A 24,342-nucleotide genomic window follows, 5' to 3' on the forward strand; every position below is an offset into this window, starting at 1 on the left:
GTTTTCTTTCCACTGCTGAAAACTCTGGTGTTCTAACACTTTTGTTTTTCAAGAAGGAATTCAAAGCATGCCGCTACTGTAATGCACACCTTTCTTTGGTCAAATAACAAATAGGGTACTTTTTGCAAATTATATTTGCCAGCAAATCCTTTTTGGTTTCAGGATTTTGAAAATGGAGATGCACATTAGATTTGGTGATGCTTTAGACTTGAGTAAATATGGCTGTTAATACAGTTGCCCTTAATTTATCCCTAAATGTGTGTATTTATCTTTTTTTTTCCCCAGTAGGTTTAAGCAAAAACACATTTGAATTAACTGTATCTTTCACAAGCTCTGTAACTGGAGAAAAGGTAATATGGGAAGGAGTTTTAAGTGTCAAGGGCAGCGGTGGGTAGTAAGGATGTCGAAAGGGAGTCATAAATTCTTCTCCATATTTCCATCCTCAATTCTAGTATACAGATTGAGAATTTGTGACTTTATTATCTTGTTGGACTATAATCCTAGATGATCAAGTTGCTCGGGGGTCTGGAATTTAACAGTTTTAGTCCAGAAATAACTTTTCCATGTTTTGCTTACAGGCACATTACTTACCCTATATATTAATGTATAAATCTAGAAATTTTAGTTAACCCCCCCCCCCCAAAAAAAAAAAAAAAACAAACCCTGGATCAACTTATCCATGGCTCAATATGAGTACTGCATGTTGACCCATGGAGGAATCACCCCCTTCTTTGTATAGAGTGATCAAAGGCAAAAGCTTAGTCCATCCCAAGAAAACAAAAGGAGTGTTAATTCCCTCTAATCTTTCCACCATGACACCACACTTGGCTTTTTGAAATGTTTTGATGGGGAAATGTCAGCAGTGGTGACCAGGACCCATGAGGCAGCCTTCACCTCTCAGTGAATGTACCTCAACTTATCCAGTCATATCAAAATACACATTTTTGCCCCAGAATCTGATCTCAACTTATACATGACGTCAACTTATACATAAGCATATATGGTAATAGAAAAGAATGATTTTCTCAAAAGAATCTATCATAGCATAACTTTTACCAAAGTGCCAAATACTCTCTGGGGCTCCATATGGAAAATGTAGACCTCTTCTTCTTTGTACCTAGAATTACAAGGTAGAAGAATATTGTTGAAGGCACATTGATTTTATTGGCAAAGGAGCTTGGGGATTTTAGCCAGGGCATAATAAATAGCTTCCTCTCTTCTTTATGGAAGAATTTGTCAGAGTAAGTGAGCAATTTACTGACCATGCACTCCAATGTAGTCCCATTGAAGCTGACATCATACCTAATTTCAATGATCAATGCATTAATCCTTTAGATACTCTGAGTTCTTGTCAATGTGTATGTCAGGTAAGAATGACTGAATCTGTTTTATGTTTCTTCTGTCGCATTTTATGGCCTTCTGCTTAATTGTGCAGATTACATTTTTTGTGATCCGACACATGATATATGCATGAACTACTCCACATAAATATATATGATCCAAAAATATGTGTATAATTGTATATTCATAACAGATTATTTTTAAAATGAGGACATAGATTTCCAGGTAGAAGATGGTCAGTACAAGGGTTTGCATGGTGCACCTTCCTTTCAGCACAGTTCTCCCTTTTGCCTACTATTTGTGCCTCTTCAAAATTCACAGCACTATTGGTAACAGCTGACCTCCAGTTAGAGCACTTGGGAGCCAGGGCTTCCCAGATCTTAATGTTTATACCACATATTTTAAAGGTTAGCTTTAATTCCATCTTAAAATCTTTTTTGTTGTTTGATGAGATTCCATTGTCCATGCTTCAACTGGGAGTAAATTAACTATTTTGTGTGATCAGGCATTCAGAAAACATGACGAGTCCAGCAAAGTTGATTGCGGAGGAGCATTGCTTCAATTTTGGTGATCTTTGCTTCTTCCAGAGCACTGAACTAAATTACAAACTATATTCCTATAAGAGGTGGAGAAGGGTTCCACATCATGGTAGCAGCTTGCCAAATTGACTGTTGAACAACCACAATGTTATAACACTGAAAAAGAAGCTTGAACCAACTGATGCTGCAGCACACATGATGGGGTTTTGTCTCTACAATTGCTGATTTCTTTATTAAAAACAAGATATTGCGTAACAATTTTACACAAGAAATCTTCACAAAATAATAGTATTGCACAGGAAAAAACTTGCAAAAAAGCATCAATCTTGAACATATTAAGCAGTGATAATATTATGTGAGATTGCTCTTTTATGTATAGTATTTCTGTCGTGCATTATTCATTTCTTTGCTAAAAGCTGTGTAATTTCTAGGCAAGGTTTCATAGTTCTCAAGAGAAGTTGTGTGGTTTCTGGAAATCTATGCAGTTTTCTGAGAAAATAGAAAATATTTTTCTTGACAGAACTTGTAAAAATCAAGATTTACCTCCTTTTGCATAATGCCATAAGAAAGTTTTCACTAGCACAGAAAAGAAAGGCAGATTAATTCTGCATAGATTTGTTTTTACAAAAACATTTCAAAATATCTATATATCTACAGGTTCCCAGATAGTCCCTCCCACAACAGATTATTTGAGGACAGGCATTAAATTCTATAAATTAGTGTGCAATTTATCTAATCTCTATAGTGTCAAGTGAACATTATTATCTGGTAAGATGAAAATCATAGCAGAACCTTTCTTTTATATGATGCCCTGACCCTATTCATTTAAAGACATCGCCACTCAAAAATCCAAATTTTCTAAAGCCTCAATTATGTGCCACTACACTGGGTATTGCATGTCCTTGGAAACACTTATGCATCATTTTGCATAAAGACCAAAACTGTCTCTAGTGCAAAATCTACTAACATAAACTAGCAAAATATGAAAAGGCCACAAGGGAGTGATAATATGCAATTTAAGAATTCATCTGGCATTTTTTCAAAGAAAACAGAACTTGCATGGAATTCAAAACCAAAAGAATGGTTCTTTTTAGAAAAAGATGGAATAAATATGAAATGGCAAAAATCAATTTCTCCATGCAGAGTCTGACAATTTACATTTTTGTTTGTGTTTTAATTTGATATTTTGAAATGGAGTTGGCACATGATTTGCACAAAAACAATTCCATGGTTGCATGTTCATTATCAAATAGCTCCTGCTGGCTCAGTTAAAACAAGTGATTTAATCCATGTGGGATTGAAAATTATTTTGATGTCTTGCTTACTAATGCAATGTCTTAAATCCAACAATTCATAAGAAAATAAGTCAATAAGATTAATAAGGGTCTCATCAGATGGGATAAATTTAGTGTCCTAGGACGCTTTCACCCTGTCTTGGGGATGGAGCCCCAAGCCAAATATCACACAATGCCATGTGACATGCCCTCAGCTGTGGTTGAAGTGTCATCAGAGGCTTCCCCCACAACACGGGGGCCTGCCTGTGTTGTGCTGGCTCTAATGGAGCCAGCCCAGGGCCTCTGCAGAATAGCAACACCTCCCACATCTGATGGGGAAAGCGCTGAGAGATAGCTGAGTGGAGAGACAGATTTGCCCCATTGCCCCTTTCTTTTCACCACAATGTCAGATGAAGCAGGATGCTTCATCTAGCCTTTCTGATGAAGTCCCAAATCTCATACAAATGAAAGCAGAATATTATTTCAGCATAGCTACATATCTTATTCCTGATTGAAGAACTTAGTGGCTACTTTACTTACAATGGATTTTACTGACATTTAAAATCCTTGTAAAGAATTCTAATATGTTTTCAAGAGAATTTTGAGGGAGGGTTACCTGACAGTGAAAGATGAGCTATCTTGTCAGATTCTTGGGAAAAAATGGGATGCCATTCCAATAACTCTTCTCAAAGGATTAAACTAAATCTGAGGCCCCATTTACACTACCATATAAATTCAGATTATCGGCTTTGAACTGGATTATATGGCAGTATAGATCCAGCCTGTGCAACTATTTCTCCGAGTTTCCTCTATCACAAAATGTATTTGCCCATCAGGCATGGACAAAAATAGCCCTAAGTCTACATTCACACATGCATACATACATGAGCTAAGAGTGAAAAAAGAGATCTGGTGGAAGAAGTAATGTAAGACCTGAGATTACCACAGAGAAGATAAGACAGAATGAATACATCATGAAAACTTTATTACTGTTTCTTCCTCAGTTACTTTCATGTGGCACACAGGAAACTAAAGATTAGCCTATTACTTCATCACACTAGAGAATGAATCCACCTTAAATCTGGTTTCTGCCTCCTGCAAAATTCTGGGGTTTGTAGTTTAGGGGGGTTGTTAAAGGCTCCTCCCTAAACTACGAACTCGAGAATTCTGCAGAGGCAGCAATTGGATTCGTTTTCTATCTAGTGGCACAATAGTCACATTAGGAAAGACTGAAATAGTAGATGTGTCTGTGCTGAAGAACAGGGGATGGGGACACACAAGACCTCTCTAAACATACCAGATTGGTTGGCACAACGGAGAAGAAAGACTTGTTTCCATCTACCAAAGAGCTGGACTACATACAATGGGGTTTAGGGTTGAGTAGGAAAAGCAGATATTGTCCAATATCTGTTAGGAATATTCTAGTTGCAGGTAGAAGTTGAACCAGGTAGTCTCCAAGCTTTCCTTTTGCCATAGACAAGACATAATTCAGTCTCTTTGTTCCCCACATCAATTTAATCCATTAGCTAATTTGTAGAACATATTTTGTTCCTTAATACTGAATTTGCTCATAATATGATTAAAACTTTCATCTCCTCTAAATGGCACTGCTCAGGAATCTGAGCTCTCCCATTTTCTCTGAATTAAAAATAAGGCTGTAACTGGTTATACAGGTGACAAATCCTTCAGAGAACTTAAAATCTCTGAACACCAATTTCAATTGAGTGAAATGTCTGGTGCCACCATTGCTTCTTGGGAAACCTGAAGTGTCTGTCTGCAAAGACAAAATAGAACAAAGCAAAACTTCAAGGTCATTGTATCATACTAGGATGTGAGGCAAAAGCTATTTATTTCAGCGATGTCCCTGAGATAAAAGGGTTTGTTTACAAATAAGGTTCTTAAAAGATACAGCATAACCTGTTCCTTGGGAAAGTAAACTCTCATTTGCACCAAATAGGAACAGGCAGAATCAACAAAAGCAGGTGGACTAGAACTGATTAGTTGCTTTCTGAAGATTTATTTTTAAAGATGCAGCAAATGACATCTCATAATTTCCTTATGTTCTGCTGCAAACAAGTTTGTCTCACATTAAAATTACAAATCTAAGAAAGCGGCAAAGAAATAGTGCCAGGATGACTAAATGAAATGTAATGTTTTGGACTCCTGGGCTTGATTTATTTAGAGATTAATGCACTTCTTGGGACCAGAGCCCTGAACTTAACAATGCACCGGAGGCATATGTTAATGATCTAGTAAAACATCTCCTGTTGTGTCTGAGTGCTGTGTTTTGAAAGATAATGGAGTGCACACATTTTTCTCTGAAATCTGTAAGATTATTAAGAATGAATTGACCTTCAAAAGGTTCCTAATCAAAAGCAGCCTATTACATTTATTTTTAAAAAGAACAGTGGCACTATCTTTCTAATCTTGTAATGAAGTCCAATGAAACAGAAGGTTTTGCAATAGCATCCTAAAGCATCATTTTCATTTTTCAATGAACAAAGGAAGAACATGTTAGAAAGAACACAATGAACTACATTTTTGTGCTACTGCAACACTGTTCTTTACCATTTCCTTTTTATCTTTTGGACATGTTCAATCTTGTTGCAAGCTGGACCAGCGTTTAACAAATTTTCTTCCGATGCATTAAATAGCCAACAACACCTCCAATAGATGAGACTCTGGCAATTGCTAACACTTGTATTGATTAAAACAATGATGTTTGCTGTCTTGTTTGTTAAAAAAATAAGTTTATTTGTTTAATTACTATATTTTTACCCTACTCTATCTCACCCTGAAGGGGACTCAAAGCAGCTTCCAAATTGGCAATATTCAATGTCATACAAACAAAAAATACGAATAAAATATAAACATACATTAAAATCAATAACATTCTAAAGTCATAACATATTAATACATTAATAAATCAGCTGTTAAAACCACACAAAATCCAAAGACATAATCCAGGAGTCATTCTAATTGTGTTATGCTTACTTCATAGCCATCTATTCCACTGACTGTTCTCCAAAGGCTTGGTCCCATAGCCATGATTTCAGTTTCTTTCTAAAAGTCAGGAGGAAGGGAGCTGATCTAATTTCACTGGGAAGGGAATTCCACAGCCATGGAGCCACCACAGAGAAGGCCCTGTCTCTCGTCCCCACCAACCGCACCTGTAAAGGAGGTGGGACCAAGAACAGGGCCTCTCCAGAAGATCTTAACCTCCAAAGTGGTTCATAGAAGGAGATACCTTCAGGCAGGTAAGCTGGGCCAGAACCATTTAGGGCTTTATAGGCTAAAGCCAGCACTTTGAATTGTGCTCGGTAGGTGACTGGAAGCCAGCTCACTGGAGTGGAGCTGGCATAACAAGGGGGTTGTGAGCTCCCTGTACTCCACTCCAGTGAGCAATCTGGCTGGTGCCCATTGAACTACTTGGAGCTTCCAAACAGTCTCCAAAGGCAGCCCCACATAGAGTGCATTGCAGCAGTCTATACAAGATGTAACAAGAGCGTGGACCACTATGGCCAATACTGGCTTCTCAGAATACGAGCGCAACTGGCACACAAGTTTTAATTGTGCAAAAGTTCCCCTGGCCACCATTGAGATCTGAGTTTCCAGGCTCATGATAAACCCAGGAGAATTCCCAAGCTGCAAACCTGTGATTTCAAGGGGAATGTAATCCCATCCAGCACAGGCTGTTACCCTAACCAGGAGCATCTCTATCTTGTCTAGATTCAATTTCAATTTGTTCACCCTCATCCATTGTCACATCATTGTCACAGCTGCAAAAACCAGTTCAGGACCTGGAGAGCCTCCTTAGCAGTAAGGATACAGTGGTCTATGGTATTGAAGGCCGCTGAGAGGCCCAAGAGAACCAACAGGGACACGCTCCCCTGTCAAATTCCCTGCATAGAACATCCACTAAGGAGACCAAGGCTGTCTCAGTTCCATGGCCTGATTTAAAAGCAGACTGTGATGGATCCAGATAATCTGTTTCCTCCAAGAACATCTGGAACTGCGAGGTGACGACCCATTCCAGGACACGTTCCAAGTTGCTTCCACAATCCCATTTCTGCCAGCATTTCAGAGATGAGGCCTTCTTATATTGTAACTTAGCCAATTCAGCAAGTCCATGAGATAGCAGATGCTGAAAATCTATGTTATTTGCTCACTTGTGCTTGTGTCTGTCTCAGGTTATTATCTTCCCAAACTATGCAGGCCAGTAATCTGGGCAGTGTTACCAATATTAAAACTAAATGGAGTTGGGAGATGACTGTAATACATAGTTCTGATCTCCTATAACATTTGGTGATCAACGTTCTTCAATACATAAATGAATAACAAATCTAGAATACACCTTCTATAGAACTTCAACCTTCTTCCATCTGTAGAAGGTTTTTAATCCAGTGAGAAATTCAACAAGTGGAAGAAGAGAAATGAATCTTTTAAAGGATTTCTTCTTCCATCTGTAGTCCTTATGTCTCCCTAAAATCTGCCCCATGTGTTTGGGGACAATATAGACTACTATAAAGTGATCCTGTGAGTTGTACAGGAAGCTCCACTACCTTCACAGTATAAATTGCTCTGAATAGAAATCCACTCAGCAAATACTATTTTGGGGGGGGGGGGAGGTCAAACAGGAGATAATTTGAAATTAATGTTAGGTATGATGGAAAAATTACTGTTCTGGAACTAGCATGTAAACAGGATAGCAAACACTTTACAAAATGTACACAGGAAATAGATGATTAAGTATTATCACACTGATTTTGAAGTGCTGCATGCAAATCAGATGTAGCCAAATAACAAAGTTGTTTATTGTAGGAGGAAAACACTTATAAGTTCAAGGCTAAAATATTTTTAAAATATATTTAAAAGTATGTGTATGCAGGCAAAGCTACTGTAGTGCCTTTGCTTGTTTTTCTCATTATTTCAAAACTTTACAAAAATATTTTTCTTTCATCACCTATGTTTCTTCTTTTTTCACCGCCCAGAATGATTTGTTGCAGTTGTAGATGCATTTATAGAAAATTGTGCATTTAAATGTAACATATGCGTCATCCCCTCCACCTTATAATCATGCCTCATTAGTACTCAGGCACACAACAGCAGGTGAAAACGCGTCTCTGGCATACAAAGGTTAAAGAGGCCCGCAGCACACCATTAAGAGTTTCATCTATTTTGTCATGCAGCTGGAGGCCATTCTGCTCTCAACAGGGCATGCACATGACTTTTATTTTGGGGTAACTGTGATGTACAGTTTAGAAGAGGATTAGCCTGTTAAACTCCAATTAAAAAGGTGCAGGCACTTACTTACTAGTATGGAGAAAGCACAGAGAGAGCAAAGAAAGTGGAGTATGTTTTTGAGGTGCAAATTTTAAATGTTGTGCAAAGAGGTATTGGTATTGAACATACAGTGGGATCTTGGGATCCTCTGGGGTTTGGGTCCAGGAACTCCTATGGATTCATGGATGCTCAGGACACATTCTATACAATTGCACTGTAAAACTGTGTCCCTTATATAAAGTGGCAAAATAAAGATTTACTTGGAGGGAGGATGTTTTCAAGCTCCAGATGGTGGAATCAGTAGATGCAGAATCCATGGGTATGGAGGGCGATTATATTTAATTTCAGCATTGGTATAAGCCTATATACTTCAAGATGCTCCAGAAGTACCATGATGTTCAGAAGCTTTCAGTAGTAAACATAATAATTACCCAACCATTTTAATCTAGAGTGGGCAACTGATGCAGATCTAGAAGCCACTATTGTTCTCTGAGAACCTTTGGTGTCCACATAGACTACAAAAAAGAAAACAAACAAACAGGCATGTAGCCGGGGGGGGGGGGCTTGAGGGGCTTAACCCCCCCCCCCCGAAATTCTCATGGTGGTTCGCGAAAAGGCCTTACTGGTACATTATTTAAACTGTTATGTTTATTCATATCATGATCTGATCACCATACTCAATATATCCCATATGCATGGGGGTATTGGGGTAATGATACAAAAGGTTTGCTAGGCTAGACCCTCTTTCACTCAGACTCAACCCCCCCCCCCGAAACTCAGCCCCCCACCCCCCCACCCCGAAAAAAAATTCACCCCCCTCCCCCGAAACGAAATCCTGGCTACGGGCCTGCAAACGAACAAAAAAAAAACCAAATTGGTGATAAATTTTATTCTAGTTCTGGAAAACTTTTTTTCTTAGCAACAATGACAAAAAACAGTGCAGTGCAGCTTTGCAATTTATTTTAAAGGTAATTTGTTATACTTGGAAGTTTCCAGAAGCAGCAACCCACCCTCTTCTCTGGCTAGAAGGAATTTCTGGGAGTATTGAGGGCCACCAAAACATCTGGAGGGTACCTATTGTCCTAGAACCACTCTTTGCTCACCCCAGACTTAAAGCAAAAATACTTTAGAATGACCTTGAGCAAGTTCATATTCTCTCTGCTTCAGAGGAAGACAAGAGTAACCTCTGCACTGACCAAATTCTGCCAAGAAAATCCCGTGACAGGGTTGCTTTAAAGTCACCATAAGTGAGAAATGAGTTAAAGACACACATTAACAACAATATTACTATTACCCATGTGGAAAAGACAGATGTTTTTAATTTGATCATAACATTAATTTAAGACAATCTATACTCTAGTCATTTAGCAACTATCCTGAAATTACTTCATTACTTTTCTAAATTACGATACCAGTCTTATGACTATTTGGCTCTGTTTTCTGGCTGAGATCCCACAGTGTATATAGAGTCCCTAAATGATAGCTTAGAGTACAATCTTACAAGCATCTACTCAGATATATACTCAATTTAGTTCATCCAGACTTACACCCAGGTAAATGTGTTTTAAGTTGCTTGCTTAAAGCATTTGCCTTTCTTTCTGGTAAGCAGATGAACAAGAAGGCTGTTAAAGAATCGAACATGGCATTCTATTTACTCACTCCATTTTGGTACTATGCAAGTGTTGAGCTGGTGCACCCTGTTGGAATCAGGGAAACCTTGAACTGTACAAAAATAGTGCTATCTTAAGTGGGAGAGAGGTGTAAAGTGATGATTCAGTCACCTACATCACAAAAATATAAATAGAGTAATCAGTTTGTTTTTTCTGGCATACACATTTATGTCTTTTCTGCTGCACCAAAGTATTTTTCTCCTCTGCTATCTTTAAATCCTAAAACACTATTCTAGTGCCTGGATCAGCTTCCTGGACATGAACACCCTCTGTTTTTCTCCCCAGAATTGACCACTGAACTTATTAAAACATGGAAAGGGATAGAACTGAGAGGCTGTTAATTTAAAACAACTATAAAAACCAACTAGCATAGACATTGGGGGTGACAGGCAAGAGGTAATATATATAGCAATTATAAATTATTATATTTGGATCCTGTATCACAGTGGTTCTCAGCCTTCCTAATGCCGTGTCCCCTTAATACAGTTCCACATGTTGTGGTGATCCCCGACCATAAAATTGTTTTCATTGTTACTTCATAACTGTAATTCTGCTACTGTTATGAATCACAATGTAAATATCTGATATACAGGATGTATTTTCATTCACTGGGCTACATTTGGCACAAATTTGAATATTGGTGGGATTGGGGGGGGGGGATTGGTGTAGTCATTTGGAAGGTGTAGTTGCTAGGATTTATAGCTCACCTACAATCAAAGAGCATTCTGAACTCCACCAATGATGGAATTGACCCAAGCTTGGCACACAGAACTCCCATGACCAACAGAAAATACTGGAAGGGTTTGGTGGGCATTGACCTTGAGTTTTGGAGCTGTAGTTCATCTACATTCAGAGAGCAAACAATAATGGATCTGGTCCATATGCCCAAATGTGAACACTGGTGGAGTTTGGGGAAAATAGACCTTGACATTTGGAAGTTGTAGTTGCTGGGATTTATAGTTCACCTACAATCAAAGAGCATTCTGAACCCCACCAATGATATAATTGGGCCATACTTCCCACACAGAACCTCATAACCCACAGAAAATACTGTGTTTTCTGTTGGTCTTTGGTGACCCCTCTGACACTGTCTCACGACCACTCCAGGGGTCCTGACTCCCAGGTTGAGAAATGCTGCTGTAGCAGATGTAACATAATTCTGGAAACACATTTAAAGCACAAGACAATGATTTTGCATAAAGTACTTGAACATAACTGCATTTGTGGGTAACCCAAAATAAAGAAATAAAAAAGGAGAGATGATTTCATGTCAAATAAACATATCATGCTGTAAAATAAATATCAAGCATATCACTGAACAATATTTAATTTCAGACTAATTTATACAAAAAAATTACAAAACAGCTTTTCTGTTGATCATGATTACCAATGCAACCACTCTAGTTGACTCTGTTTGCCCAAGTATTGTGTGAATATATCAATTAATGTTCCCAGGATCTATTTACTGGCCTATCTACTTATGTCAGCATAAAACTAGCATTCTCCATATTTCGCTTCTTACCACCAATCAATAATGTATCTTTGCCTTTCTCTTAAAATGTTTTGGTGCTTGGCTCAGAACTTAAGGACCTGGAGTTTAAAACGCACATTTATTTACTTTTTAAAATCATTGACCAGAGGGTCACAATCTGTTCCTGTACTTATTTGTTAGAAGTATAATTTGTTCTGTAGCAAAACAGTTGGCAACAGAACAGTCAAAAGAGTAATAAACACAGTAACTAAAAAGCTAAAAAAATAAATAAAGTGTTTACGCAGAGAGAATAAACATTGAAAATCACAAATAGAAAGCAGGATAAAAATCTTGTAGCATTTTCCCATCAGATTGGGTGGGAAAGCAACATGATGCATCGCAACAGAGCATGGCTGAAACAAAGATAAAATCAGAGCCCACTAGGCCTGTATACTTGGAACTATGCATGCCTGTTTAGCAAGATTGTACCATGAATGTTGGGTGTGTGTGATTTCAAAGTACTTGTTTTTATTTTAAGGCAAGGAACAATCAGAGGTGGTTTGCTAGTTCATTCATCTTAAATAATACCATACAGCAGTGGCTCTCAACCTGGGGTCCCCAGATGTTTTTGGCCTACAACTCCCAGATATCCCAGCCAGTTTACCAGCTGTTAGGATTTCTGGGAGTTGAAGGCCAAAAACATCTGGGGACCCCAGGTTGAGAACCACTGCCATACAGTACCTTGTTCTCATTGGTGGTCTCCAGCATAACAGTAACCAAGTTTGAGTGGTGGACTAGAACTGCAGAACAGGATTTGAATCTCTGCTTAGCATGAAAACTCAGTAGGTGACTTTGAGCAAGCAAGAAACCTTTGTTCCTCCGCTCTGTTTTCATCTGATGTCGATCCATGCTGAACAAGGTAGGAAAAAAATGCCTTGGATCAGTGTATCCACAATCAGTGGATCTTTGTGGCCATTATCCCAGCCTCCAGCTGGTTCCTGGGGTGACTGTGTAGGTACTCCGCAACAAACTGGTTCTCTTTAATCCACATCCTGGCTCAGATTACATGGCTATGATGAAACAGCCAAAGGGCTTTATCAGATTAGTGTTTTAAAGTGGGCACCTTCGCTTTCTTAGTATCTTCTGCCCCCTGCAGAATTCTGGGAAATGTAGTTTCTTTAGCTGAGATTTGCAAAGGCCCTGTCTTAAGCTACATTTTCCAGGATTCTGAAGAAGGCGACAGATGATAAGAAAGCGAAGGTGCCCACTTTAAAACACTAATCTGATAAAGCCCATGGCTGTTTCTTCATAGCCATGTAATCTGAGCCAGGATGGGGATTAAAGAGAACCAGTTTGTTGTGGGGTACCTACACAGTCATCCCAGGAACCAGCTGGAGGCTGGGATAATGGTCACAAAGATCCACTGACTGTGGATACTCTGATCCAATGTATTTTTTCCTACCTTGTTCAGCATGATGTGATGAAGCAACTTGTTCAGTGAAGATCGGCATTAGAAGAAAGCACGGCAGAGGAACAAAGGTGTTCCCATGGGAATGCTGTGATTTCCTCTCCAAGAGGAAGGTGTTTATTTACCTCCCAGGTCCTGTGTGTCTGCCCCCCCCCCACCCCCAATTGCTTTAGTCCTCAGAAGTGCTTTGCGTTTTGGTCTCAGATTCCTGATCTGCATGGGAAATATGCCAATTGGCTGCCTCAGATTTTATGGCTTGAATCAGAATTTCCAGTGAGATTTCTAAAATGCTGTTTGTGACTCGATATATTTTGAAGCACACACTGAAGTGTGTGGACACCCCGACCTTGAGACAGTTTCAAACTGCATTGTATTGGTCTGTGTAGAAGGGCCCTTAGCCTCTGAAAATCCTGTGATATCTCTATTTTAGGGTTGCCAAAAGTCAGAAAGAGCTTGAAGGCAGAGATATATTCCCATCTAGAATAATAAAATAATAGAGTTGGAAGAGACCACATAGGCCATCTTGTCCAACCCCCTGCCATGCAGGAAAATAACAATAAAAGTATCCCTGACAGATGGCCATCCAGCCTCTGTTTCAAACTTTTCAAGGAAGGAGCTTCCACCACACTCTGAGGCAGAGAGTTCTACTGTCGATGGGCAGGAAGTTCTTCCTAATGTTCAGATGGAATCTCCTTTCTTTTAATTTGAACCCATTGCTCTGAGTCCTAGTCTCCATGGCATCTAAGTATGAACCAGGACTGACTTTGTTTAGTTTACTATCTCAGACAGGTTCTGGTGCCATGACCAAAAAGGTCCTCTTTCTCAATTCACTTGGCAGAACTACTATCCATTGCCATAACACCTACAACCATACTCATACTCACACTCTGTTTGCAACTTCTCTCAAATGCACTTTCAAATTTTGTTAAATTTTGTATAATTGTATAATATTTATTATATAAAAGAAGAAAAACACATCTAATTAGATGCAACAAATTACTGAAATATGATAAGGTGTACGTAACATAGAAGCAAAGAGTTGATTCTTCATTTTTGACAGTGCACAAGCCATCTCAATACGTCTCTCTCCTTTCATAACATGCTGGTACCATTCTTTGATGATAAAATTTCTAGAAACAATTCCACATGAAAGCCTGTAATCTGTTCTGCTATTACTGACATTGGTTTGATCTGGTGGGTAATATTTGTTATTTTTATATGGATGTCTTTTAAACTTATTTCAAACTTATTTCCTCTTATATTTTAATTAACTTAGCTATTTCTTGTGTGTGGCCCAGGGCTCAGAATGACAATGCAAGATACAAGCAATGTAACACTCCCATTTAGTGTTATTGTAAGAATTATTCTCAAATTAATATTATTGTAGGAATCATTAGCCTTAAGCTGTATTATAATTAAATACATGTTTATGACTGTGCAGAGTACAGTAGATATAAAGTGAAACTAGTTAAGAGTCCAAATTCTAACCTCAGAGGGATTCATACGTATTTGTGTGTTTTGTTTAATTGACGGAATGCTTGAAGGTATTTGGTAAAGGGAACTAATCTGCATTCCTACTACTTCAAACTAAATAAATAACATTATGAGTAAATTCTCAAAGGAAGCAATAATTCAGCTTCCTTTGGGCTTTTTTTTTTTTTTTTTTTACCCCAGAGATCACTGTATCTGGTTATTTTGTGCAGATTTCATATAGGGTTTTCATTTCATTTACTCTCGTTCAGGGTGCATCTGCACTGTAGAATGTGGTTTGACATTTACCTGCCCTGGCAAAATGCTATGGGATTGTTGAGATTTGTTGTTCAGTGTTCAGTGTGGCACCAGCACTCTTTGGCAGAGAAAACCGAAGACCTTGTAAAACTGCAACTCCCATGATTCCATAGCATTGGGCCAGGGTGGTTAAACTGGTGTCGATCTGCATTAATTCAATGTTGTAGATGCACTCATAGTAAACTATACTCTTGCTGAACCAACCTGATTGAATATACATTTCATGCAATAAGAATATTGGTACTGCACTGCTAGATGTTTTCTGAAGGTATAATTTTCCTCACATATATTACAAACAATCTTGGTTGTTGTTTTTTTCCAAACCATTATATTCCTTACACCCATACAGTTTGGTGTCAGTAGGCTTTTCACACCACTGGGAATTCAGCTCAGGTCTCCTGACAATGATTGCATGACATTACTAGAAAGAAATAATGGATTTTGCAGCATTTGTTATCCAGCTTGCTGTGCTTTGGGGAGGTCATGATTGGGAAAATATAGATCATTTCACCACCAACAAATCTCATGACAGACATTGCAGAGGGCTATCGTTGTGCCTTTTAGTTGAGTTGTTGAAAGACCCATGCATTTTCTAATGTGGTGGTATATAGCCAGCCTATATGCACTTATCTAGCAGTATGTCCCAGAAAGAGGCATATTTCTAAGTACATAAACACACAGGTTGGCCACACAAAAAGTTCCAAAATCTATATTAAGGCAATACCTTTATGTAGTTGTTAACCACCATTCAGTTGACTTTGATTTATGGTGACCCTATGAATGCAAGACCTTCATGTCACCCAATCATCAATAGCTCTACTCATCTTGACTTCAGGCTTTATTTGCTCTAAGATCCATTTATGGTAATTTACTGCTTCTTAGAAGTCTATAGAATTCTTCTGCAACACTATATTTCCAAAATGAATTGATTTTCTTCCTATCCGCTTTCTTCACTGTCCAACTTTCACAACCAGACATAAACATGGGAAATAGGATAGCATGGACTGTTCTAACTTAATCCTAATTCAGTGATATATCTTTACTCTTTATAACTTTGCCTAGTTTTCCATAGTTGTTCTTCGAAGTACTAAAATCTTAGTTTTCTGCCACTAATTTCTTGATTGCACTCTCCTTTCTAATTAATGTTTCAGCCAAGATATGGACAATCTTGAAATATTTCAGTGTCTTCATCATTTATGTAAATCATTTGTGGTAATGTTGGTTTCTTAATGTTCAGTTGGATAACAGTGTGGAAGCCATTCTGTTTTGGCGTGTGTGTGTGTGTGTGTGTGTGTACATACATACACACACACACACACACTGGGAAGAGGTAGGTGTAGTCCTTCAACCTCCATTGTTTCTGACCATTGACTCCACTCGCCAGGACAATGTCAGGGAGCCCTTATGTTTTCCAACCCTAATTTACATGCCTCCAGTGAGTTTTATTTCCAGAAGTCTGCAATGCTGCAGTCATTTAACTATAAAGAAGCCTCTGCAGTTAAGAAATCAGAAGAAGACTAGGACTTGGAAGGGCAGGTATGGAAGAACTAAAGATCCTGAAGTGTAAAGATATATAACTGAACATTAAATATTAAAGTTAGTGTTGCCCACACCATTGTATTTCTTACTTCTACAGTATGAATGGTGAACAGCGGAAAAAGCAGTTGGGAAGAGAATCAAATAATTAGAAACGGGGTGTTGGACAAGAGCTTTGTGGGTTCTTTGGACTGCTGAAAAGACAAATAAGTGGGTCTGAAATCAAATCAAGCCCCAACAGTTTCGGCATTTTTTTTTCGTGTCAGGAGCGACCTGAGAAACTGCAAGTTATTTCTAGTGTGAGAAAACTGGCCGTCTACAAGGGGACACATGGGGACACCTGGATGTTTGATGTTTTTACCATCCTGTGGGAGTCTTCTCTCATGTCCCCATATGGGGAGCTGGAGCTGACAGAAGGAGCTCAACCCACTCACCCCAGATTCGAACTGCTGACCTGTCGGTCAGCAATCCTGCCAGCACAAGAGTTTAACCCAATGCACCAATGGGGGATCCAGTTTCGACATGCCATGATCATTAAACTGAGGCTGTCCTACTTTGGTCATATCACGAGAAGACATGACTTACTAGACAATACAATCATGCTTGACAAGGTAGAAGTGAGCAGGGACAGAAGAAGATCTGATGGGTAGACTCAACCAAGGAAGTCATGCCTCTGAGATTGCAAGGCCTAGCAGTGTGGCTGAGAATAGAGAGACTTGGCGGTCTTTCATTGATGGGGTTAAAGCAGGCATGGGCAAACCTTGGCCCTCTAGGTGTTTTGAACTTCGACCCCCACTATTCCTTACAGCATACCACAGTAGTTCTTAACCTGTGGGTGCCCAGGTGTTTTGGCCCACAACTCCTAGAAATCCCATCCAGTTTACCAACTGAGGATTTCTGGAAGTTGAAGGGAAAAAAATCTGGGTACCCACAGGTTGAGAACTACTGGCCTACCGGCTCTTAGGAATTGTAGGAGTTGAAGTTCAAACACCTGGATGGCTGAAATTTGCCCATGCATGGATTAAAGTCAACTGGAAGGCAGTTAACAACATTAAAAACAACTAGAGGGCAGTTAACATTAAAAACAACTGGGAACACACCAGCATTAATGCCCGAGCTGTCTTTTACAGCAGCAGCAGCAGCAAGAAACTTTGGAATCAACAGATGTGGCAGTACTACAATTCCCATCAACATCATGTGGCCTGGAGATGAGGAAAGCTACAACACCGCAGCGTTCCCACTTTGCCACATTTGAGGAAGTGGGGTTGAGTCCATGAAACAAAAGAGAACAATTGTCAAGCTACCCTAAGACTCCTTCCCCAAACCCTTTTTTATTTCCCTTCCTTTACTCTCCTCCTTGGATTTTCTTTCTTAAGTCATTTTTTTTTGCTCACCATGGATAAGTCCCTAGGAAACGCAATAAACCAGGCCTGGGCAAACTTGGGCTCTCCTGGTGTTTTGGACTTCAACTCCCACAACTCCTTACAGCCTTAGACATAAGTGGCTGAGGGGGGAAAGGAAGGGGCCTCAGGATCTTAGGAATTGTGGGAGTTGACATCCAAAATACCAGGAGGGCCCAAGTTTGCCCATGCCTACAACAAACGATTAGCCCATGTTGTAGCAGAAGCATCACCATCATCTGGGTTGCTGTAGGTTTTTCAGGCTATATGGTCATGTCCTAGAAGCATTCTCTCCTGATGTTTTGCCTGCATCTATGGCAAGCATACTCAGGGGCTGTGAGGTCTGTTGGAAACTAGGAAAATTGGGTTTATATACCTGTGGAATGTCCAGGGTGAGAGAAAGAACTCTTGTCTGTTGAAGGTAGGTGTGACTGTTTCAATTGGCCATCTTGATTAGCATTTGATGGCCTGACAGTTTTCAGGTGTGGCTTGTTACTGCCTGTGGTAATCCTTTGTTGAGAGGTGATTAGCTGTCCCTGATGGTTTCTTGTCTGGAGTTCCTCCATGTTTGAGTGTGGGATTTTCTGCCTTGATATTCTAGGATATAGGGCAGTGTGGAAGGGTCCTCAGCCCAGCTCAAAACAGATATTGTGGGATTGTTGTAGGTTTTTTGGGCTGTATGGCCATGTTCTAGAAGCATTCTCTTCTGATGTTTCTCCTGCATCTGTGGCAGGCATCCTCAGAGGTTGTGAGCTATTGTGGGATTTTCTGCCTTGATATTCTGGATATAGAACTGTGTGGAGGGGTCCTCAGATAACCCAGATCAAAGCAGATATTGTGAGATTGTTGTAGGTTTTTCAGGCCATATGGCCATGTTCTAGAAGCATTCTCTCCTGACGTTTCGCCTGCATCTATGGCAGGCATCCTCAGAGATTGTGAAGTATTGAGGGATTTTCTGCCTTGATATTCTGGGATATAGGGCTGTATGGAAGGGCTCTCAGATAACCCAGGGATTGTTGTAGGTTTTTTGGGCTATATGACCATGTTCTAGAGCTGTGTGGAGGGGTCCTCAGATAACCCAGATCAAAGCAGATATTGTGAGATTGTTGTAGGTTTTTCAGGCCATATGGCCATGTTCTAGAAGCATTCTCTCCTGATGTTTCACCTGCATTTATGGCAGGCATCCTCAGAGGTTATGAGGTATTGTGGCATTTTCTGCCTTGACATTCTGGGATATAGGGCTGTGTGGAAGGGTCCCCAGTGATTCCGGCCATGAAAGCCTTGGACAGTATGTCACCCTCATCTGTCCGTGCCACCACACTGGATGAATGGGAAGGAGAGGGATGGGTTTTGAAGCAGAAGTCTCTCTCTCTCAGTGGAGCAATGCCTAGGAGCAGAGGAGGCGGAAGACTCTGGCATGGCCAGAAGTTCCCTCCCAGGATGGGGAAAGAGACCAGCTAGGCTTTGGGAAGGGGAAACACTTCCAGAGGCAGTCATTGAGGTAAGGCCCGCGGAGGAGGAGGACTGAATCATAGAGTTGGATGAGAAGTTCAGATGGAATCTCCTTTCTTGTAGTTTGAAGCTATTGTTCCACATCCTAGTCTCCAGGGCAGCAGAAAACAAGCTCTCTCCTGCCTCCCTGTGACTTCCTCTCACATATTTATACATGGCTATCATGTCTCCTCTCAGCCTTCTTCAGGCTAAACATGCCCAGCTCTTTAAGCCACTCCCCATAGGGCTTGTTCTCCAGACCCTTGATCATTTTAGTCGCCCTCCTCTGGACACATTCCAGTTTGTCAACATCTCCCTTCAATTGTGGTGTCCAGAATTGGACACAGTATTCCAGATGTGGTCGAAGGCAGAATAGAGGGGTAGCATGACTTTCCTGGATCTAGAGATTATACTGCTATTGATGCAGGCCAAAATCCTGTTGGCTTTTTTTTGCTGCTGCATCACATTGTTGGCTCATGTTTAACTTGTTGTCCACGAGGACTCTAAGATCTTTTTCACGCATACTGCTCTCGCGCCACATGTCCCCCATTTTGTATCTTTGCATTTCATTTGTTCTGCCTAAGTGGAATAGTGACTGCCTTGACCTTGAAGGACCTGGGGGTGGTGACAGCCGACAGGGAGCTCTGGTGTGGGCTGGTCCATGAGGTCACGAAGAGTCGGAAGCAGAGTCGGAAGCAAGACAATGAATGAACAACAACAAAGTGGAGTATCTTACATTTGTCCCTGTTGAACTTCATTTTGTTAGTTTTGGCCCATCTCTCTAATCTGTCAACATCGTTTTGAATTCTGCTCCTGTCTTCTGGAGTATTGGCCATCCCTTCCAATTTGGTGTTCTCTGCAAACTTGATGATCATGCCTTCTAACCCTTCATCCAAGTCATTAATAAAGATGTTGAACAGGACTGGGCCCAGGAGGGATCCCTGCTGGTGGCACTCCACTCATCACTTCTTTCCAGGATGAAGACAGAGGAAGCACTAGTGAGCATCACCTGTCCGTGACCACCATGCTTGATGTGTGGGAAGAAGAGGGATGGGTTTGGATGCAGAAGTCTCTGGCCCCTTCCACACAGCTGAATAAAATCCCACATCTGCTTTGAACTGGGATATATAGCAGTATGAACTCAAATAACCCAGTTCAAGGCAGATGTTGTGGGGTTTTCTGCCTTAATATTTTATGTGGAAGGGCCCTCTCTGTCTCCTCTCTCTCAGTGGAGCAATGCCTAGTGGAGCAGAAGCTCTCTGAAGCTCTAGGTGCTCTTACTGCCTATTACAGGGAAAACCAGCTGATCCCTAGCCCATCTAAAACAGACATGTGCCTTTCACCTTAAGAACAGACAAGCATCCAGAGCTCTGAGGATCACCTGGGAAGGAATCCCACTGGAGCATTGCAGCGCACCCAAATACCTGGGAGTCACTCTGGACTGTGCTCTGACCTACAAGAAGCACTGCCTGAACATAAAGCAAAAAGTGGGTTCTAGAAACAATATCATACGAAAGCTGACTGGCACAACCTGGGGATCACAACCAGACACAGTGAAGACATCTGCCTTTCCACTATGCTACTCTGCTGCTGAATATGCATGCCCAGTGTGGAACAGTGGATGTGGCTCTTAATGAGACATGCCACATTATTATGTGGTGTCTGTGCCCTACACCACTGGAGAAATTACACTGTTTAGCTGGTATTGCAGCACCTGACATCTGCCAGGAAGTAGCAGCCAATAGTGAAAGGACCAAGGCAGAGATATCTCCAGCTCATCCCTTGTTTGGGTATCAGCCAGCACTTCAGTGACTTAAATCAAGAAATAGTTTTCTAAGATCTACAGAGACACTCACTGGAACACCTCAGCAAGCGAGAGTCCAAAAGTGGCAGGCTCAAACCCAGAACCTCAATCAATGGCTGATACCAAATGAGAAACTCCCCCCTGAGCACACAGAAAACTGGGCGACTTGGAAGGTGCTGAACAGACTGCGCTCTGGCACCACAAGATGCAGAGCCAACTTTAAGAAATGGGGCTACAAAGTGGAATCCAGGACATGTGAGTGCGGAGAAGAGCAAACCACTGACCACCTGCTGCACTGCAACCTGAGCCCTGCTACATGCAGAATGGAGGACCTTCTTGCGGCAACACCAGAGGGACTCCAAGTGGCCAGATACTGGTCAAAGGACATTTAATCAACTACCAAGCTTGCAAACTTTGTGGGGGTTTTGTGTGTGTGTGTGTTTTATCTGTTTGTTTGTTTTGTTCTGTTAGAAATGTAATACAATGGTCTGGTTGCCCCTGACACGATAAGTAAAATAAATAAAAAATGCCTAGTGAGCAGAGGAGGGGGCCTGGCCAGAAGTGCCCTCCCAGGAGGGGGAAAGAGACCAGAAAGAGCCTTTGGGAAGGGGAAATAGGGAGTGACACTTCCAGAGGCAGCCAGTGAGGTGAGGTGCGAGGAGGAGGAGGAGGAGGAGGAGGAGGAGGAGGCAAAGCAGGCGGGGATCCAGGCAGGCAGGCAGGCGGGCGAGCGGGAAGCCCTCCCCTTCGTGTTGGGAGGAGGAGGAGGAGGAGGGTGGCGCGGCTGGAGGTGCTGCCGGCAGAGAAGCAGCAAATACGGGTATACCGGGGGGAGGGTGGAAGAGCCGGTGGAAGAGCTGGGAAGGCGGTGGCAGCAGCAGCGGCGGAGGCTGCTTCTTCTGCTCCAGGCGCGCTGCCCCCTTGTCCCTGACTGCCTGCCTGGGGTGCTGTGTCCGGAGCGGGGCGGCGTGGGGCCAGGCACGCGCCCAAGGAGCTTCCGCTGCTGCCACTCCCGCTGCCTGGATGCCCGAGGCGCCTGGGGAACCGGCGGCCGACGGCACTCCGCAGCTGGAGGAGGAGGAGGAGGAGGAGGAGGAGGAGGAGGAGGAGGAGGATTGTGAGGAAGGAGCGGCCCCCTGGCCATGGCTTCCAACTTTAACGACATCGTCAAGCAGGGCTACGTGAAAATCCGCAGCAGGAAGCTGGGGGTGAGTCTGGAAGCAGGAATGAATGAGTTGAGTGAATGAATGGGGCTGAAAGGGAAACGCGGAGGGAGGGAGGGAAGGAGGGAGGGAGGGGGCCACGGCGGCGGGCGCGCTTTGTTCTGTCTGGCTCTGCTCACCTTTCACGCCGCGGTCTGTCGCCGCCTGGGGCTGGCTTGGGTGGGCTGGGGCACACCGAGAGGGTCTTGCTGCCGGGAGAGAGTCCCCCGCCAGCTCTCTCTTGCCTCTCTCGGTCCGCCTTTCCTCGCCCAAAGGGAAGGGAGGAAGGCTGCCTCGCTCGCCCGCTCCTCTCAATCAGTCCCCTTCCCTTCTCGAATACCATGCATTTCAGTAGGACTTGCCTTTGCTTCCCGAGGAAGTCTGCCTCGGACGCCTGTGGCTCCTTCCCAGCCTCAAACCTGGCTCCATCCCGATTTAGAGGCTCTGCTTCAGAAACAAACTCCCCCAAACAACGCAACGCTGACAGCAGTTGGCTTTGGCGTCTTTGAGATTTCAGGCTGAGCTCCTGAACGCTCTTCCTAAAGGGAGAAGTTGCACTGAAAGCGGCGAAGGGTTCCTCCTAAAGCAGTGGGGCTCAGCCTTCTCAACCTTAATACAGTTCCTCATGTTGTGGTGACACCCCCCCCCCCCAGCCATAACATTATTTTCGTTGCTACTTCATAACTGTAAGTTTGCTACTGTTATGAATCGTCATGTAAATATCTAATATGCAGGATGTATTTTCATTCACTGGACCACAATTGGCACAAAGACCCGATACACCCACATTTGAATACTGGTGAGGTTGAGGGGGAGATTGATTTTGTCACTTGGGAGTTGTAGTTGCTGGGATTTATAGTTCACTTACAATCAAAGAGCATTCTGAACTCCACCAAGGATGGAATTGAACCAAACTTAGCACACAGAGCTCCCAAGACCAACAGAAAATACTGGATAGGACTTGGTGGGTTGTAGTTCACCTCCATCCAGAGAGCACTTGTGGACCAAACTTGGCATGAATACTCAATATGCCCAAACTTGGACACTGGTGGAGTTTGGGGGAAATAGACCTTGACATTTGAGAATTGTAGTTGCTGGGATTTATAGTTCATCTGCAATCAAAGAGCATTCTGAACCCCACCAATGATAGAATTGGGCCAAACTTGCCACACAGAACCCCCATGGCCAACAGAAAATACTGTTTTCTGATAGTATTCGGCGACCCCTCTGAACCCCCTCACGACCCCCTCCCCGGGTCCCAACCACCACGTTGAGAAACGCTGTCCTAAAGAGTTGGTGGAGCGTGAGTCTGCCCACTTCCCATTGCAAAGACTCGGTTTTCTTTTGGAGCACCTTACCACTCAGCTCCTAGAATCATAGGGCCCTTCCACACAGTCCTATATCCCAGAATGTCAAGGCAGAAAATCCCACAATATCTGCTTTGAAGTGAGTTATCTGAGTCCACACTGCTATATATTCCACTTCAAAGCAGATAATGTGGGATTTCCTGCCTTGACATTCTGGGTTATAGGGCTGTGAGGAAGGGCCCATAGAATCATAGTATCCTAGAGTTGCAAGAGACCTCATGGGCCTTCCAGTCAAGTCCTTCACCAAGAAGCAGGAAAATCACATTCAAAGCACCCCCAACAGATGGCCATCCAGCATCTGCTTAAAAGTCTCCAAAAAAGGAACCTCCACCACACTCCAGTTCAGAGAGTTCCACTGCTGAACAGCTCTCAGTCAGGAAGTTCTTCCTTATGTTCAGGTGGAATCTCCTTTCCTGTAGTTTGAAGCCATTGTTCTGTGTCCTTGTCTCCAGGGCGGCAGAAAACAAGCTTGTTCCCTCCTCCCTATAACTTCCCCTCACATATTTATACATGGCCACTATGCCTCCTCCCAGCCTTCTCTTCTGCAGGCTAAACATGCCCAGTTCTTTAAGCTGCTCCTCATAGGGCTTGTTCTCCAGAGCCTTGATCATTTTAGTCACCCTCCTCTGGACACATTCCAACTTGTCAACATCTCCCTTCAATTGCAATGCCCACAACTGAACATAGTATTCCAGGTGTGGTCTGACC

At 42.0% G+C, this 24,342-nt stretch overlaps 1 protein-coding gene across 3 annotated transcripts in view; it reads left to right on the plus strand.

The window, feature by feature from the left end:
- The first annotated feature begins 21,786 nt into the window (after positions 1 to 21,786).
- Positions 21,787 to 24,342, plus strand: part of DOK6 (docking protein 6) — a 369,307-nt gene continuing 366,751 nt past the window's right edge. For 2 of the 3 annotated variants that reach the window (XM_060774997.2, XM_067467476.1), the window contains exon 1: positions 21,788 to 22,273. In XM_060774997.2, coding sequence (XP_060630980.1) covers positions 22,208 to 22,273 — 66 coding nt within the window. In that variant the 5' untranslated portion in view covers positions 21,788 to 22,207. Of the gene's footprint in view, positions 22,274 to 24,342 lie in introns of all 3 variants that reach the window. The other variant, XM_060774998.2, reaches the window with a different exon arrangement.

This window comes from Anolis sagrei, chromosome 4 (assembly GCF_037176765.1).
Source record: "Anolis sagrei isolate rAnoSag1 chromosome 4, rAnoSag1.mat, whole genome shotgun sequence".
NCBI classification, from domain to species: Eukaryota; Metazoa; Chordata; class Lepidosauria; order Squamata; family Dactyloidae; genus Anolis; species Anolis sagrei.